The sequence below is a fragment of the Chiloscyllium plagiosum genome, chromosome 12, assembly GCF_004010195.1.
Source record: "Chiloscyllium plagiosum isolate BGI_BamShark_2017 chromosome 12, ASM401019v2, whole genome shotgun sequence".
Taxonomy (NCBI): domain Eukaryota; kingdom Metazoa; phylum Chordata; class Chondrichthyes; order Orectolobiformes; family Hemiscylliidae; genus Chiloscyllium; species Chiloscyllium plagiosum.
In genome coordinates this window covers 2624096-2640384 of record NC_057721.1, presented here as the reverse complement: position 1 = coordinate 2640384, position 16289 = coordinate 2624096, and the positions used below count along the sequence as shown (strand labels likewise).

The 16289-nt window shown below is 45.9% G+C and overlaps 1 protein-coding gene across 1 annotated transcript in view; it reads left to right on the top strand.

Annotated features, from left to right (window-relative positions):
- The first annotated feature begins 144 nt into the window (after positions 1–144).
- LOC122554899 (coagulation factor X-like) overlaps positions 145–16289 on the top strand; it is a 32680-nt gene continuing 16535 nt past the window's right edge. The window contains exons 1-3 of the mRNA XM_043700286.1: positions 145–313; positions 6324–6484; positions 11894–11918. Of these exons, the coding sequence (XP_043556221.1) occupies positions 247–313; positions 6324–6484; positions 11894–11918 (253 nt within the window). The 5' untranslated portion in view covers positions 145–246. The remainder of the gene's footprint in view (positions 314–6323; positions 6485–11893; positions 11919–16289) is intronic.

Here is a 16289-nt window from a genome sequence, read left to right as displayed (position 1 = left end):
GTGGGAGTTGGAGAAGGGGGTTGTTTGAGCCGTGAGTGTTGTATAGTCCCTGTGCTCGCACTTTGAATGTAGCTGGGGAGCTACGACCTGCTGATTGCGAGTCACTCTGGATGCCAGAGATCAAGGGTCGATGGGGTATCGAGCGGTTTATGTTTGCAGCCCTAGTTGTTGATCTTTGAGCCTTGGTTCACTCGGGCTGTTCACTGAAACTCAGACGCAGGAGGAGTCAGCAAGCACCAGCGAAGCATGGCAAGACTGCTCTGGGCTACATCCCTTTTCCTGTTGCTTCACCCCACAGCCGCTCAAACTCCAGGTACCACCTTTCTGTCGACCGGTACGCGGATGAAGATTCTCAATTTTGCAAGCTGTGCCCACCGACGGTGGAAAGATTAAAAGTTTATGACCTCGAGGGAGAGTCATTCCCCGGCCTCCCATCTCAGCCAGATGGTGTGATGGTTAATCTTTGAAACCAGAGTATTCAGGGATGCACCCACCAACTGTCTCCCAGGGTTTGGTTCTATCCAAAGTCTGTGCTTGGGACATGCTGGTCTCTCTGATCTCAGCTGCTGAACACCAGAGTTGCAATCATTAGATTGTTTCAGTTGCGGCTTTTGATCGCAGTCCATTTTTATAAGTACTCTGTGCCCCCCATTCCTTTCATCATGTTCAGGGACTGTGTGTATCAATTCATCCAAGACCATCTGAGATACTGAGCACTTCATAGGTAAGAGTCCTAGTGGTCACACTTAAGGTGCAGGCAGAGAGTAGCCTGGATGACCACCAGGAAAGGTAAAGGGAGTAGGCAGAGAGTGCAGGAATCCCCTGTGGCCATTCCCCTCAAAAACATGTATACCATTTTGGATTTAGTTGGTGGGGGGATGACCGTTCAGGGGAAAGCAGCAATAGTCAACTCAGTGGCGCTACAGCTGGCTCTGGGGCACAGCGGGAAAGAGCAAAGGTAAACAGGACCTCAGTGACAGGAGACTGTAGTTATGGAACAGGAGATTCTGTGGCTGCAAAGGGGAATCCAGGATGGTGTGTTGCCTCCTGGGTGCCAGGGTCCAGGATGTCTCAGAGTGGCTGCAGAATGTTCTCAAGGGGGCGGGCAAAGAGTCAGATGTCATTGTGCACTTTGGTACAAATGACATAGGTAGAAATGGGAAGGAGGTCTTGCACAGTGTTCATAGAGAACTAGGAAAAAAATTAAAAACCAGGTCCTCGTTGGTTATAATCTCTGGGTTACTGCCAGTGCCACGTGTGAGTGAGGGTAAGAGCAGGAAGATATGGCAGAATCATGCATGGTTCAAGAGTTGGTGCAAGGGGCAGGGATTCAGATTTATAGATCGTTGGAATCTTTTTCTGGGGCAGAGGTGAACCGTTCAAGAGGGACGGGTTGCATCTGGACTGGAGGGGGACCAATATCTTGGCAGTCAGGTTTGCTAGTGCTGCAAGGGAGGGTTTAAACTAGATTGGCAGGGGGGAGGTGGGATCCTCAACATGGAGATGCAAGTGTGAGGTTGGAAGGAGATACAGTAATCAGAAATAGTAAGTTGAAGAGGCAGGTCAGGCTGGAACACAACAGGGACGAATGAATGCCTGTTGGATTAAATTCCTTCTATTTCAGTGCAAGAGGGCTGACAGGTAAGGCTGATGAACTCAGGGCTTGGATAGGTACATGGGACTGTGATTTTATAGCCATTACAGAAACATGGCTAAGGGAGGGATGGGACTCACAGCATAATGTACCAGAGTACAGGTGCTTTAGGTGGAAGAGAGGTAGTGGAAGGAGAGGAGGGGGAGTTGCATTTTTGATTAGGGCGAATATCGCAGCAGTAGTCAGAGATTAAATAATTGAACAATCATCCAGTGAGGCTTTGTGGGTGGAGCTAAGAAATAAGAAGGGGGTGGTGATGTTATTGGGGTTGCACTATAGGCCCCCAAATGGTCAATGGGAATTAGAGGAACAAACATGCAGGGAGACTGAGGAAACTTGCAGGAGCAATATGCTTGTCATAGTGGGGGATTTTCATTTTCCAAACATAGACTGGGACTGCCAGTACAGCAAGGGCTGAGATGGGGTGGAATTTGTTAAGTGCGTTCAGGAACGTTTCCTCAAGCAGTATGTAGAGGGCCCTAAATGGGAAGGGACAAAACTTCCTGATGAAGGGCTTTTGCCTGAAACATTGATTTTCCTGCTCCTTGGATGCTGCCTGACCTACTGTGCTTTTCCAACTCTGATCTCCAGCATCTGCAGTCCTCACTTTCGCCTAGGGACAAACCTCGATCTACTCTTGGGAATTAGGGCGGGACAGGTGACAGAGGTGACAGAGGTGACAGAGGTGACAGAGGTGACAGGTGACAGAGGTGACAGAGGTGACAGAAGGTGATGCACTTTGGGATCAGCGACCATAGTTCTATTAATTTGCAAATGGCTCTGGAGAGGGACAAAACTGGTCCACAGCTTCAAGTTCTAAACTGGGCCAGGGTGGAATTTGGTGGAATTGGACAGGAGCTTGCATGGGTTGGTTGGAGTAGTTGGTTTGCAGGCAAAGAGAGGCTCTGGCAAGTGGGAGGCCTGTAAAAGTGAGATAGCTAGAGTTCAAGGTCTATATGTTCCTGTGAGGGTGAAGGGTGAGGATGGCAGGAATAGGGAACCCTGAATATTGAGATATTGAGGCTGTGACCAGAAAAAAGGAGGGGGCATGGCTCAGGTACAGGCAGCTGGGATCAAGGGAATCCCTGGAGGTATAAGGGAATACAGGATTGACTGAAGGAGGAAATCAGGAGGGTGAAATAGCCTTGGCTGAGAAGGTTAGCGTGAATCCAAAGAGGTACTTTAAGTATATTAAAGGAAAAAGAATAACTAGAGAGAGAGAATAGGGCCCCTGAAGGACTAAGTGAACATGTATGCATAGAACCACAGGGGATGGGCAAGGTTCTCAATAAATACTTCTCCACTGTGTTTACCATGGAGAAAGACTCGAATACTTGGAAACTTGGGGAAGTTAATGGTGATATCTTGGGGACAGTCCATATCACAGTATAGGAGATTTTGGATGTATTTGAAAGTATGAAGGTGGATAAATCTCCCGGTCCTGGCCAGGTATATCCAAAAACACTGGAAGAGGCTACAGAAAGAATTGTGGGGGCCCTGGCTGATATTTTTGCATCATCATTAGCCATGTTGGCTATTCCTACTCAAAGTAAAGCAAAGTACAAGAAATTATAGGCCAGTTAGCCTGATCTTGCTCCTTAATAAAATGTTGGAGTTCATTGTGAAGGATGAAATTTCTGAATATTTGGAAGTGTACAGTAAAATAGGGCAAAGTCAGCATGGCTTCATCAAGGTGAGGTAATTGCCTGACAAACCTATTAGAATTCTTTGTGGAGGTAACAAGCAGGTTAGACCAAGGAGAGCCAATGGATGTTATCTACCTAGGCTTCCAAAAGGCCTTTGACAAGGTGCCGCAGAAGAGGCTGCTGAGTATGATAAGGGCCCATGGTGTCAGAGGCAAGGTGCTAGCATGGATACAAACCTGGCTGGCAGGAAGCAGAGAGTGGGGATAAAAGGGTCCTTCTCAGGATGGCAGCTGGTGACAAGTGGTGTTCCGCAAGGCTCAGTGTTGGGACCACAACCTTTCACTTTATACATTAACAATTGAGATGAAGGAACTGAGGGCAATCTGGCTCGGTTTGCAGATGATACAAAGATAGGAAGGCTGCTGAAGAATTTGGAGAGGTTAGGAGAGTGGACAAAGAAGTGACAGATGGAGTACGATGTGGGAAAGTGTGAGGCCATGCACTTTGGTAGGAAGAACAGAGACGTAGACTCTTTTCTAAATGGGGAAAAAATTCAGAAATCCAAAGTACAAAGGGACTTGGGAGTCCTATTCCAGAATTCTCTTAAGGTAAATTTTCAGGTTGAGTTGATAGTTGGGAAGGCAAATACAATGTTGGCACTTATTTTGAAATGACTAGAATATGAAAGCAGGGATATACTTCTGAGGCTTTATCGGGCTCTAGTCAGACCAGATTTGGAATATTGTGGACAATATGGGGCCTCACACTTCAGGAAGGATGTGCTGGCCTTGGAGTGGTGTCACAAGAATGATCCCAGGAATTAAAGGCTTAACATATGTGGAATGTTTGAGATCTACACGCATTGGAGTTTATAAGGGGGGGATCTAATTGAAACTTTCAGAAGATTGAACAGCCTGAACAGTGGATGTTGGGAAGATGTTTCCATTGGTAAGAGGGACTAGGACCTGAGGACACGGCCTTAGAGTAAAGGGAAGACCAGTTAGAATGGAAATAAGGAGGAACTTCTTCAGCCAGAGAGTGGGGAATCTATGGAATTCATGGCCACAGAAGGCTGTGGAGGTCGGATCATTGAGTATATTTCAGACTGAGATAGATAAGTCAAGGGGATCAAGGGTTACAGGGAGAAAGCAGGAGAATGGGGTTGAGAAACTTATCAGCCATGATTGAATGCTGGAACGGACCTCAATAGGCTGAACAGTCTAATATCTGCTCCTATATCTTATAGTCTCATTGCCTTCTGATGTTTCTACATGTCAGACATAGGAGAAGGATTCTATAGAGCAAACCTATAAAGTATTCTATAACTCTATAGGTCAGGATTAGGTCAATGATTCTATAAGTCAAATATAGGTTGGGATGAGCTGATGATTTTATACTGGGACCTCCAAGTCCTTTGTTTTTTCCTCTCCAGACGTCCCCAACAGTACCCTTCCACCGATACTCTTATTCGTTTGGCTGAACTGGTCCTCACCCTTAACAATTTCTCCTTTGAATCCTCCCACTTCCTCCAGACCATGGGCACCCTCATGGGCCCCAGCTATGCCTGTCTCTTTGTTGGCTATGTAGAACAGTCCATCTTCCGTAGTTACACCGGCACCACTCCCCACCTTTTCCTCCACTACATTGATGACTGCATCGGTGCCACCTCATACTCCCACGAGGAGGTCGAACAGTTCATCAACTTCACCAACACATTCCATTCCGACCTTAAATTCACCTGGACCATCTCTGACACCTCCCTCCCCTTCCTAGACTTCTCCATCTCCATCAACGATGACCTACTCAACACTGACATTTTTCACAAGGCCACCGACTCCCACAGCTACCTGGATTACACCTCTTCCCACCCTGCCTCCTACAAAAATTCCATCGCATATTCCCAATTCCTTCGCTTCTGCCGCATCTGCTCCCAGGAGGACCAGTTCCACCACAAAACACACTAGATGGCTTCCTTCTTGAAAGACTGAAATTTCCCTTCCCATGTTGAAGATGCCCTCCAACGCATCTCATCCATGTCCTGCACCTCTGCTCTCGAACCCCACCCCACCAACTGCAACAAGGACAGAACACCCTCTTGGTCCTCAACTTCCACCCCACCAAACTCCGCATTAACCGCATCATCTGCTGACATTTCCGCCACCTACAAATGGACCCCAACACCAGGAGTATATTTCCCTCCCCACTCCTATCCACTTTCTGCAAAGACCATTCCCTCCACAACTACCTAGTCAGGTTCACGCCCCCTAACAACCCACCCTCCCCTCCTGGCACCTTCCTGGTGAATTGACCATGCTAAATTGTCCATAGTTGTTAGGTGCATTAGTCAGAGGAGAGTGGAGGGGCGGTGTGGACTGGTTGGGCTGAAGGGCCTTTTTCCACACTGCAGGGAATCTAATCTAATCCTGATTCTGTAGGTTTTAGCAATTGGTCCTGATTATTTAGGTTTCAGAGATAGGTGTCAGGAACAGGCCCTGATTCTATAGGTGACATGGATAAATCCTGATTCAATGGGAGTCAGGGATAGGCCCTTATTCTAAAGATATCACAGAATCCCTACATTGTGGAATCAGACCCTTCAGACCAACAAGTCCACACCAACCCTCCGAAGAGTAACCCACCCAGACCCATTCCCCTACAATTATCCCTGACTAATGCACCTAACCTACACATCCCTGAGCACTATGGGCAATTTAACATGGTCAATCCACCTGACCTGCACATCTTTAGATTGTGGGAGGAACCCCAAAGAACCCGCAGACACAGGGAGAATGTGCAAACGCCACTTATTCCGCAGGCTGGTACTGAACCCGGGTCCTTGCCAATGTGAGGCGACAGTGCTAACCACTGAGCCACCCTGTCAGAGATGTCTGGGATAGGCGCAGTTATGTCTTTCCCATTGACCTCCCCCTCCCCCTCACGATAAGCCTACCCTGTAACTTCCCGACAAACTGAGTGGAACGGCAGCTGCTAATTGCTTTGTTTATCACTTTGCTCCTTCCCAGTGTTTGTGACTCATGAAAAGGCCAATAACCTCCTAGCACGACAGAGGCGGGCAAACAGCTTTCTGGAGGAAATTAAAGAAGGTAACGTGGAGAGAGAATGCATTGAAGAAAGGTGCTCGAAAGAAGAAGTGAGAGAAATCTTTGAAGATGACCGCCGAACTGTAAGCAACACTATCTCTGGCTTCCATCTTTGATTGCTGCTCTTAGCTGTTCCATGTCTGTGCAGGACAGCATCCTAGTGATGAGGAAATATCTCTTCAGTCGAAACCTATTGATTTCTCTATCATGAGAGATGGAGAACAAGTCACTGAATGGGTTTATGAAAGAGATGGATTTCTAGGAGCTAAAGGTGTCAAGGGTATGAGAAGAGAGAAAGGTTATAGCTTTGTGATTGAGGATCAGCCACGATTACATTGAAAGGTGGAACAGGCTGGATGGGCCAAATGGCCTACTCTTGCTCCTAATTCATACATTTCTCTTCCTTTCCCTGAACTCACTGATTTGAGGTGTATTAGCCAATCCAGTCATTCAAATTTCCAGTCACTTCCTTTTATGTTGGCATATGCCAAGAACATTGTTGGTACTCCATACTATCACCAGAGAGACTCCAAATAAAGATATCTCTGTGTCAATCTCATTCATACCATGAGCACTCTGAGGCATTTCCTGCATAGCTCTCAGTTCTCAGGCATGCTATGCTTTTTCTGGTAAATAGGATAGGGTGCCACTGTGACACAGGATCAGCAATGTGGAGACCTGAAATTCTAGGCGAGTTTGCCAAATGGAAGTCCAACAGGAAATAAAAATCTGGCTCCAGTGGACTGACAACCAAACTGTCAGATTCCTATGGAAATCCAATGGGCTGGCAGCTTGAGGGAACGGAGACCTGAAGTCCCCCAACAGCCTGGCCTACTTGTGACTCCTGTAGCCCCACGTCAGTGCGGTTGCCTCTCAGTGAACCCTGGCTGGACTTGTCCTGAGTGTGGAGACCTAACCAATCAATGCAGTTACATCAAAAACAACATTTGGCAAAAAGCCAATCATCACCTTCTCAGGGTAAGGAGAGGTGGTGATATAGTGGTTAACATCGCTGGACTCATAATACAGAACACCAGGTTTACATTCTGGACAGCAGTCGAATCTTGTCATGGCATAGTGACATTTGAATTCAATCCAAATTAGGAATTAAAAGCTGCCCTAATAGTGACCATGTCAGCAGTAACATTAAAAAAAAATCTGGCTCACTAATGTCCTTTAGGGAAGGAACTCTGCCATTTCGTTTATATTTCTTTTACATTTAGACTTTGCTGTTGTGTGTACTCAAGTATAAAAATACATGAGTACAATGAAAAGTCTTCAATGTTGCCACACACACTGCCATTTTAGGTACAAGTATCTAGGTACAAAAACTTGATAACAAAGTAGAAAGAAATAAAAAACAAAGTTAAAAAGTTAATTATTACCGTATGATCAGTGTGAATTAAATGTGACTCCAGACTGCCCCCTGGGCAATTTGGGATGGGCGAACAAATGCTGTCCTTAGCAGTGACACTAACATCCCACAAAGATGTTTTTAAAAGATTATTTGAGTAAGAGATGCAGGGGGATGTGAGGAAGAAGCTTTTCAACATGGCAAGTGGAAATGACTTAGAACTCACTGCCTTCAAAGATGGTTAAAAATCACACAACACCAGGTTATAGTCCAACAGGTTTAATTGGAAGCACACTAGCGTTCGGAGCGTCGCTCCTTCATCAGGTGATTGTGAAGGAGCGTTGCTCCGAAAGCTAGTGAGCTTCCAATTAAACCTGTTGGACTATAACCTGGTGTTGTGTGATTTTTAACTTTGTACACCCCAGTCCAATACCGGCATCTCCAATTCAAAGATGGTGGAAGTGGTGACAGCCATGGAAACATGAAATAAAGGAGCTGGAGTAGGCCATTCAGCCCCTCGAGCCCGCTCTGTGATTCAATATGATCGTGGCTGATCTAACAACTCCATATCCTGTTCCCTGTTCCTCCCTATACACTTTGATCCCTTTTAGCCCTAAGAACTATATCTAACTCCTTCTTGAAAATATTCAATGTTTTCGCTTCAAATGGTTACTGTGGAAGAAAATTCCACAAGCTTATCACGGTCTAGGTGAAGACATTTCTCCTCATCTCAGTCCTCAATGGTCTCTCCTGTGTCCTTAAACTGTGACTCCTGGCTCTGGACTCCCTGGTCATCGGGAACATCTGTCCTGTATGTACCCTGTCCAGTTACAGTTGGAATTTTATAGATTTTTATGAAATCCTCTTTCATTCTTCTAAATTTCAATGAATCCAATCTTCATTCATATGTCAGTCCTGCCATCCCAGGAGTCAATCTGATTAATCTTTGTTGCACACCCTCTATCACCAGAACATCCTCTCTCAGGTAAGGAGACCAAAACTGCACGCAATACTCTAGGTATGGTCTTACCAAGGCCTTGTAGAATTGTAGCAAGATTTAGAGGGAATTTGAGGAAAAGTTTTTCTTTACCCATTGGGTGGCAGGATTTTGGAAAGCACTGCCTTGAAGCAGGACACCTCATGACCTTTTAAAAAGTACTTGGATGAGCACTTGAAGTGTCAGAGCATTCAAGGTTCTGGGTATAGTGTGGAGAGCAGGGCCTAGTGCAGTTTAGTCAGTACATACTCAAAGGGCTAACAGGTCACTTGTGTACTCTATAATTGTATGTTTTCCCCACATTCCAACCACCCCTCCCCACGACATATCATTAAACCTCTCGGATCTCCTACCACTCCCTCAACTCCCACCAGTTCCAGGTCCATTCCTCCATCAGAGATACTCCCATCAGAGAGTCTGCCGCTGTGTGCCTGATACATGACCAGGTCAATTGCAATCCTGCCTGGAAATTCATTTCATTTCATCCTAGGGCACAGCCGGCTTTAGCAAAGAGTTAAAAATCAGACAACACCAGCTTATAGTCCAACAGGTTTAATTGGAAGCACTAGCTTTCAGACCACTGCTCCTTTATTGGGTGCCTGATGACAACTACCTGATAAAGGAGCAGCGCTCTGAAAGCTAGTGCTTCCAATTAAACCTGTTGGGCTATAACCTGGTGTTATGTGATTTTTAACTTTGTCCACCCCAGTCCAACACCAGTACCTCCACATTTAGCAAAGAGGGTATTGTATTGGGCATGCAACCGCTGGGAAGCATCAGAGCTATAGTCTTTGACAAGGGGTGTATGGTGAGGGTGAAACTATACCACATAATGTCCTTGGTGCCCTGGACTAATGGGTTACACCAGACAAGGGTGCAAACTGCAACTTCATCAAACATGCATCCTTCACAGAGAAACACCTGCCCGTATTGCATCTCCCATGAGGAGGTCTTCAGGAGCGGTAGGTGACTGTGAGCCTGAAGCTCTGGGTTTGATTCCTATCCCTGAGGGCCAAGGGAAGTGTAATGTGGCAAACAGGTTGAGAATCAACAATATGATCAGGGTGATGGGTGGTTGGAAGGTGGGGAAAAACACACAATTATAGAGTACAGAAGAGGCCCTTTGAGTAAATCCTCCCAACACACGGCAGTGAGAGTAGGAGAGATTCGTGGTCACTTGGGTAATTGAGAGACTGTCATCAGTCGCCATGGCTCCCAGCTGTAACATGCCACAACGACTTGTATTCCATGGTAGGTCAATGTGGATCAGATTGGATCCAGGGTTCAAATCCCTTGGGTTGGGATGTATTCAGGTCCAGCCTCTTTGCTCCAACCATGGTGATGATTGCCGCTCATTTAAGGGGTGACCCTGCCTTCAGGCAGAGATCTGATGAAGGAGAATTTATCACCCAGCTCTTAAAAGTCTCACCCCTGTTTCACACCAATCCATTCCAGGTCAATTTCTCTTCTACTAACCACAGATCTCGCTCCCACTTCTGACTAGTCTTTCCCATTGACCACCAACCTCACAATTCACGAGTCATAGAGTCATACAGCACAGAAACAGACCTTTTGGACCAACCAGTCCATGTCGAAAATAATCTCAAACTAAATTACTCCCACCTGCCTGCGCTTAGCCCATATCCCTCCAAACATTTCTTACTCATGTACTTAGCCAAAAGTCTTTTGAACTTTGTAACTGTTCTCACATCCACCACTTCTTCTGGAAGATCATGCCACACACAAAGCACTCTCTGTGTAAAAACATTGGCCCTTGTGTCTATTTAAATCGTCGGTCTCTTAAAAATATGCCTGCCAGCCTTAAAAGCCGCCGCCCTAGGCAAAACACGCTTTCTATTCATCTTATCTATGTCCCTCATGACTTTAAAAACCTCTATAAGGTCACTCTCAACCTCCTACGCCACAGTGAAAAAAATTCCCAGCCTTTCCTTATCGATCACTTTCCAACTATCTCCAATCCCTCACCTACCTTTACAGAATGTACCTTTATGTGATCTATTGGTGCTAACATCAATATTCTTGTGTACATTCACCAGCTCCATGGCTTTACTGCTTCCTTACTCTTCACATCCAATGTCCAATCCCAGCATCTTGGGTGGCACAGTGGCTCAGTGGTTAGTGCCACTGCCTCATAGCACCAGGATCCCAGGTTCACTTCCAGCCTCAGGTGACTGCCTGCATGTAGTTTTGCCCTGTGTCTGCGTGGGTTTCCTCTGGGTGCTCCAGTTTCATCCCACAGTCCAAAGATGTGCAGGTCAGGTGAATTGGCTGTGCTAAAATAGTGTTGGGTGCATTAGTCAAAGGGAAATGGGACTGGGTGGGTTACTCTTCGGAGGGTTGGTGTGGACTTGTTGGGCTGAAAGGCCTGTTTCCATACTGTAGGAAATCTAATCTCAATGATACTATTAACGTCATCTATCTCACTGACTACTTGTGGTTTTACCTTTCCCCTAAAAACAAGATGAGATCATAGAATTCAATATTAGGGGTGGACAACATTTACCAAATAATCCTGAACCCTCGCACCTAATTCAAGAGTTATGTTGGGAACCAACTGAAGATTATCAGTTAGCGTCACAGTGGGATTCATTTGCACATGCTGGAAGCTGCATATCTTCACACATGGGCCCTGCACTTTGTAGAGCAACAGAAAATTTCCATAAACTGTACCTTTTCAATGAGGCAGGGGTCATGGAGACAAATAATCTCTGCTGTAACTCCATGGTGAGTGTTCTGACGAGAGCCGGCTGGCCGGTTTCAATGTTAGCAGTTAATAGTTCCTGTTGCAACACCTCAGCAACCACAGTCCCACCAATCAACACCCTTGTCCCATGCTGCAGAAACCGCTGCTCCCTTCCTAAAGGCTGGTTTGCTTGCCAATCAGTCCTGATCACTGCCAGACTACATGTCTCTTTTCTTTGCAATGTTAATGGATTGTCCTCCAGCTCACGTGAATTAAACTGTGCAGTCCTCAGGAAGGACGATACTGGTGGGACATTAGTTTGTGACAATAATGACAGTGAGCTCCCTATCTGACTCTGATTACAATGTCCCTCTCTGTCTTTACTCAATATTCTATAACAGTGTATATACTGACATGCTTTCATCTTCTTGTTTCAGGATGAATATTGGAATAAGTATGTGGGTGAGTAATAATTTAATCATATTTCTTCAGTTCGAATCCCTCAGTTTGAGTTATTGTTTAGCCCCAAGAGGAGTGGTCTGAATGAATCAGTACAGTGAGGGAACTACCTATCAGAGTAAGAGAGTATGGGGGAAGGTTAGCAATCACAATGCTGTGATCTCCAAACTTTCCCACACGGTGATGGGACTGCAGGATTGGTTCTTAAGCAAAGGCATCAGATCTAGGACTGAGGAGCCCTCAATCATTGAAACATCAGAGATGATGTAAGTACAGAAAGGCCTTTTGTAATATCATTCTCAAGCCTCTTCTACTCTCTGCGATCCCTCTCAACCTCTCTCCACTCTTAGTAGTCTCTCTCTGCTCCTTTCTAATTTCTCACTCTTTCTGTTCACTCACTCTCTTTCTTTCTCTCCACCAGAAGAGTCATAGAGTCATACAGCATGGACACAGACCCTTTGGTCCAACCAGTCCATGCAGACCATGTTCCCAAACCAAACTAGTCCCTCCCGCTTGTGTTTGGCACATATCCCTCCAAACCTTTCCTCGTCACGTACATGTACAAAGTCTTTTAAATGTTGTAACTGTATCCATCCACCACTTCTTCTGGCAGTTCATTCCACACGGACCACTCTCTATATAAAAACCTTGCGCATCTTGTCCTTTTTAAATATTTTTCCACTCATATTAAAAATATCCCCCTTCCGGAAAATACCCCTTGATATTCACCTTATCTATACCCCTCATGATTTTATACATCTCTGTAAGGCCGCTCCTCAACCTCCTACCTCCAGTGAAAAAGATCCCAGCCTATCCTGTCTATCTTTACAACCTAACCTTCCAATCCCGACTACATCTGGTAGGTTTTATCTTAACCTTCTCTGATTTAATAGTATCCTTCCTTTAGCAGTGTGACCAGAACTGCACACAGAAGAGGTCTCATCAATGTCCTGTACAACCTCAACATGACATCCCTACTCCTAGGTCTGACCAATGAAGGTTAAATGCTAAATGCCCTCTTAACCAACCAAGTATTATGGACCTGAACCCCTGTTCAAAAACACTACCCAAGGCCTTACCATTTATTGTACAAGTCCAGCCCTTGTTCTTTTCACCAAAATGCAAAATCTTGCATTTATCTAAATTAGGGGCGGCGCGGTGGCTCAGAGGTTAGCACTGCAGCTTTACAGCACCAGGGACCCAGGTTCAATTCCAGACTTGGACAACTGTCTGTGTGGAGTTTGCACCTTCTCCCGTGTCTGCATGGGTTTCCTCTGGTTTCCTCCCACAATCCAAAGATGTGCAGATTATGGGAATTGGCCACGCCAAATTGCCCATAGTGTTCAGGGATGTGTAGGTTAGGTGCATTAGGAGAAAGTGAGGTCTGCAGATGCTGGAGATCAGAGATGGAAATGTGTTGCTGGAAAAGCGCAGCAGGTCAGGCAGCATCTAGGGAACAGGAGAATCGACGTTTCGGGCATTAGCCCTTCTTCAGGAATGCATTTTATAACCTAACCTTCCAATCCCGACTACATCTGGTAGGTTTTATCTTAACCTTCTCTGATTTAATAGTATCCTTCCTTTAGCAGTGTGACCAGAACTGCACACAGAAGAGGTCTCATCAATGTCCTGTACAACCTCAACATGACATCCCTACTCCTAGGTCTGACCAATGAAGGCTAAATGCTAAATGCCCTCTTAACCAACCAAGTATTATGGACCTGAACCCCTGTTCAAAAACACTACCCAAGGCCTTACCATTTATTGTACAAGTCCAGCCCTTGTTCTTTTCACCAAAATGCGAAATCTTGCATTTATCTAAATTAGGGGCGGCACGGTGGCTCAGAGGTTAGCACTGCAGCTTTACAGCACCAGGGACCCAGGTTCAATTCCAGACTTGGACAACTGTCTGTGTGGAGTTTGCACCTTCTCCCGTGTCTGCATGGGTTTCCTCTGGTTTCCTCCCACAATCCAAAGATGTGCGGATTATGGGAATTAAGCACGCCATATTGACCATAGTGTTCAGGGCTGGAAATGTGTTGCTGGAAAAGCGCAGCAGGTCAGGCAGCATCAAGGGAACAGGAGAATCGACGTTTCGGGCATAAGCCCTTCTTCAGGAATGGGGAAAGTGTTCAGGGATGTGTAGGTTAGGTGCATTAGTCAAGGATAAAGATAGAGTAGTGGAGAATGGGTGGGATACTTTTCAGAGGGTCAGTGTGGACCTATTGGGCCAAAGGGCCTATTTCCACACTGTAGGGATTCTATACATTCTAAACTCCACCTACCACTTCTCAGCCAATTGATCAAGATCTCGACGCAATCTTCGATAGCCTTCTTCACTATCCACTTTGCCATTAATTTTGGTTTCATCTACAAATGTACTCACGGTGCCTTCTATATTCTCATCTAAATCATTTATATAAATGTTTTATATAAACTAAAGTTGATCCAGTACTGATCCCTGTGGAATACTGCTGGTCACAGGCCTCCAGTCTGAAAACAAAACCCTCCATCACCATTCTCTGTCTCTTGCTGTTAAGCCAATTTTGTGTTCAATTGGCAAGCTTACCCTAAATCCCATATGGTTGGGCTTTATTAATTAGCCTACGATGCAGAACCTCATCAAAGGCTTCACTAAAGTCCATGTAGACAACATTCTACTGTCATCAATCTCTTTGGTTACGCCCTCCGAAAATTCACTCAAGGTGTGAGACACGATTTCCCTGGCACAAAACCATGCTGACTTTTGTTTATTAGTCCTTGCTTCTCCAAATGCATGTTTTCTCTATCTTTCAGAATCCCCTCCACCCTACCCAACACTGAATTCAGACTCACAGGTCTACAGTTCCCAGGCTTCCCTTTACTTCCTTTCTTATATATAGGCACAATGTTAGCCACTGTTTAGTTCTCCAGCACCTCACCCATGGTTATATAAGATACAAATACTTCTGCAAGGGGCCCCGTCATTTCTTCCCTAACTTCCCACCACCTCCTGGGATACACTTATCAGGTGCCGGGGATTTATCCACTTGATTTCCATGACCTCCAGCATTTCATCTTCTACAAAGTAGACTCTGTCTCCCTCTCTCTTTCTCCTTCTCTCCACTCCCTTTTTCTCTCTCTCTCGCTCCCTTTCTCCTTCTCACCAATCTTCCACTCTCTCCTTCTTGCACTTCCTCTCCCTTTCTCTTTCTCCTTCTCTCCACTCCCTCTTTCTCTCTCTCTCGCTCTCTTTCTCCTTCTCTCCACTCCCGCCCCCTCTCTCCATACACAATCTTTCTGCTTCCCTCTATTCCCTTTCCCTTTCTCTGTAACTCTTTCTCCTTCTCTCCACTATCTCTCTGACCGCGGAACATCTTCAGTCAATGTGTCTGCACTGTGGACGTGACAGGCTGTATTTTGAAAGGGATTTGCAGGGAACTCTGAGAATTCCTGTTTCACCAGTGGACCTTGTTGGGAGCAGGTTGTTCGAACCCGGTGTCACTGCAATGCCTACAAATTTCGACCCACTGAGCAGCAAACAGTGTAGCTCTGCATCCGCCACTTTCCAATAGGCCCCTCGTGGCTGGATGTGAGATTAGACAGGGCCACAGACTCACACAGCAATGACCCGTGGAATCAGCAATTGTTCTACTCAGCACAAAAACAGAAGCCTCAGGATCTGGAGATCTGAAACACATATAGCCAAGTACTGTGGAGCAACTCAGCACAACTGGTAGCATTTGTTATAGAGTCATAGAGTCCTACAGCACGGAGAAAGGCCCTTTGGCCCAAACTGGTCCATGCCGACCAAAATGTCCATCCACCCTAACCCCATTTCCCGGCACTTAGCCCATATCCTTCTAATCCATTCCATTTGTCCAAATGCTTTTTAAATGTTGCGAATGTACCCGGCTCAATCACTTCTGCTGGCAGCTCCTTCCATATGTGTACCACCCTCTGTATAAAAAAGTTGCCCCTCAGGTTCCCTTTTATTCTTTCCCCTCTAACCTTTCCCCAATTCCTCGATTCCCCAAACCTGGGAAAAAGACCGAGTGTATTAACCGTATCCGTACCTCTCATAATCTTATACACTTCTACAAGAGCCCTCTCAGTCTCATAGAACATAGAACATAGAAGAATACAGCGCAGTACAGGCCCTTCGGCCCTCGATGTTGCGCCGATCCAAGCCCACCTAACCTACACTAGCCCACTATCCATATGCCTATCCAAAGCCCGCTTAAATGCCCATAATGAGGGAGAGTCCACCACTGCTACTGGCAGGGCATTCCATGAACTCACGACACGCTGAGTAAAGAACCTACCCCTAACATCTGTCCTATACCTACCCCCCCCCCCTTAATTTAAAGCTATGCCCCCTTGTAATAGATGACT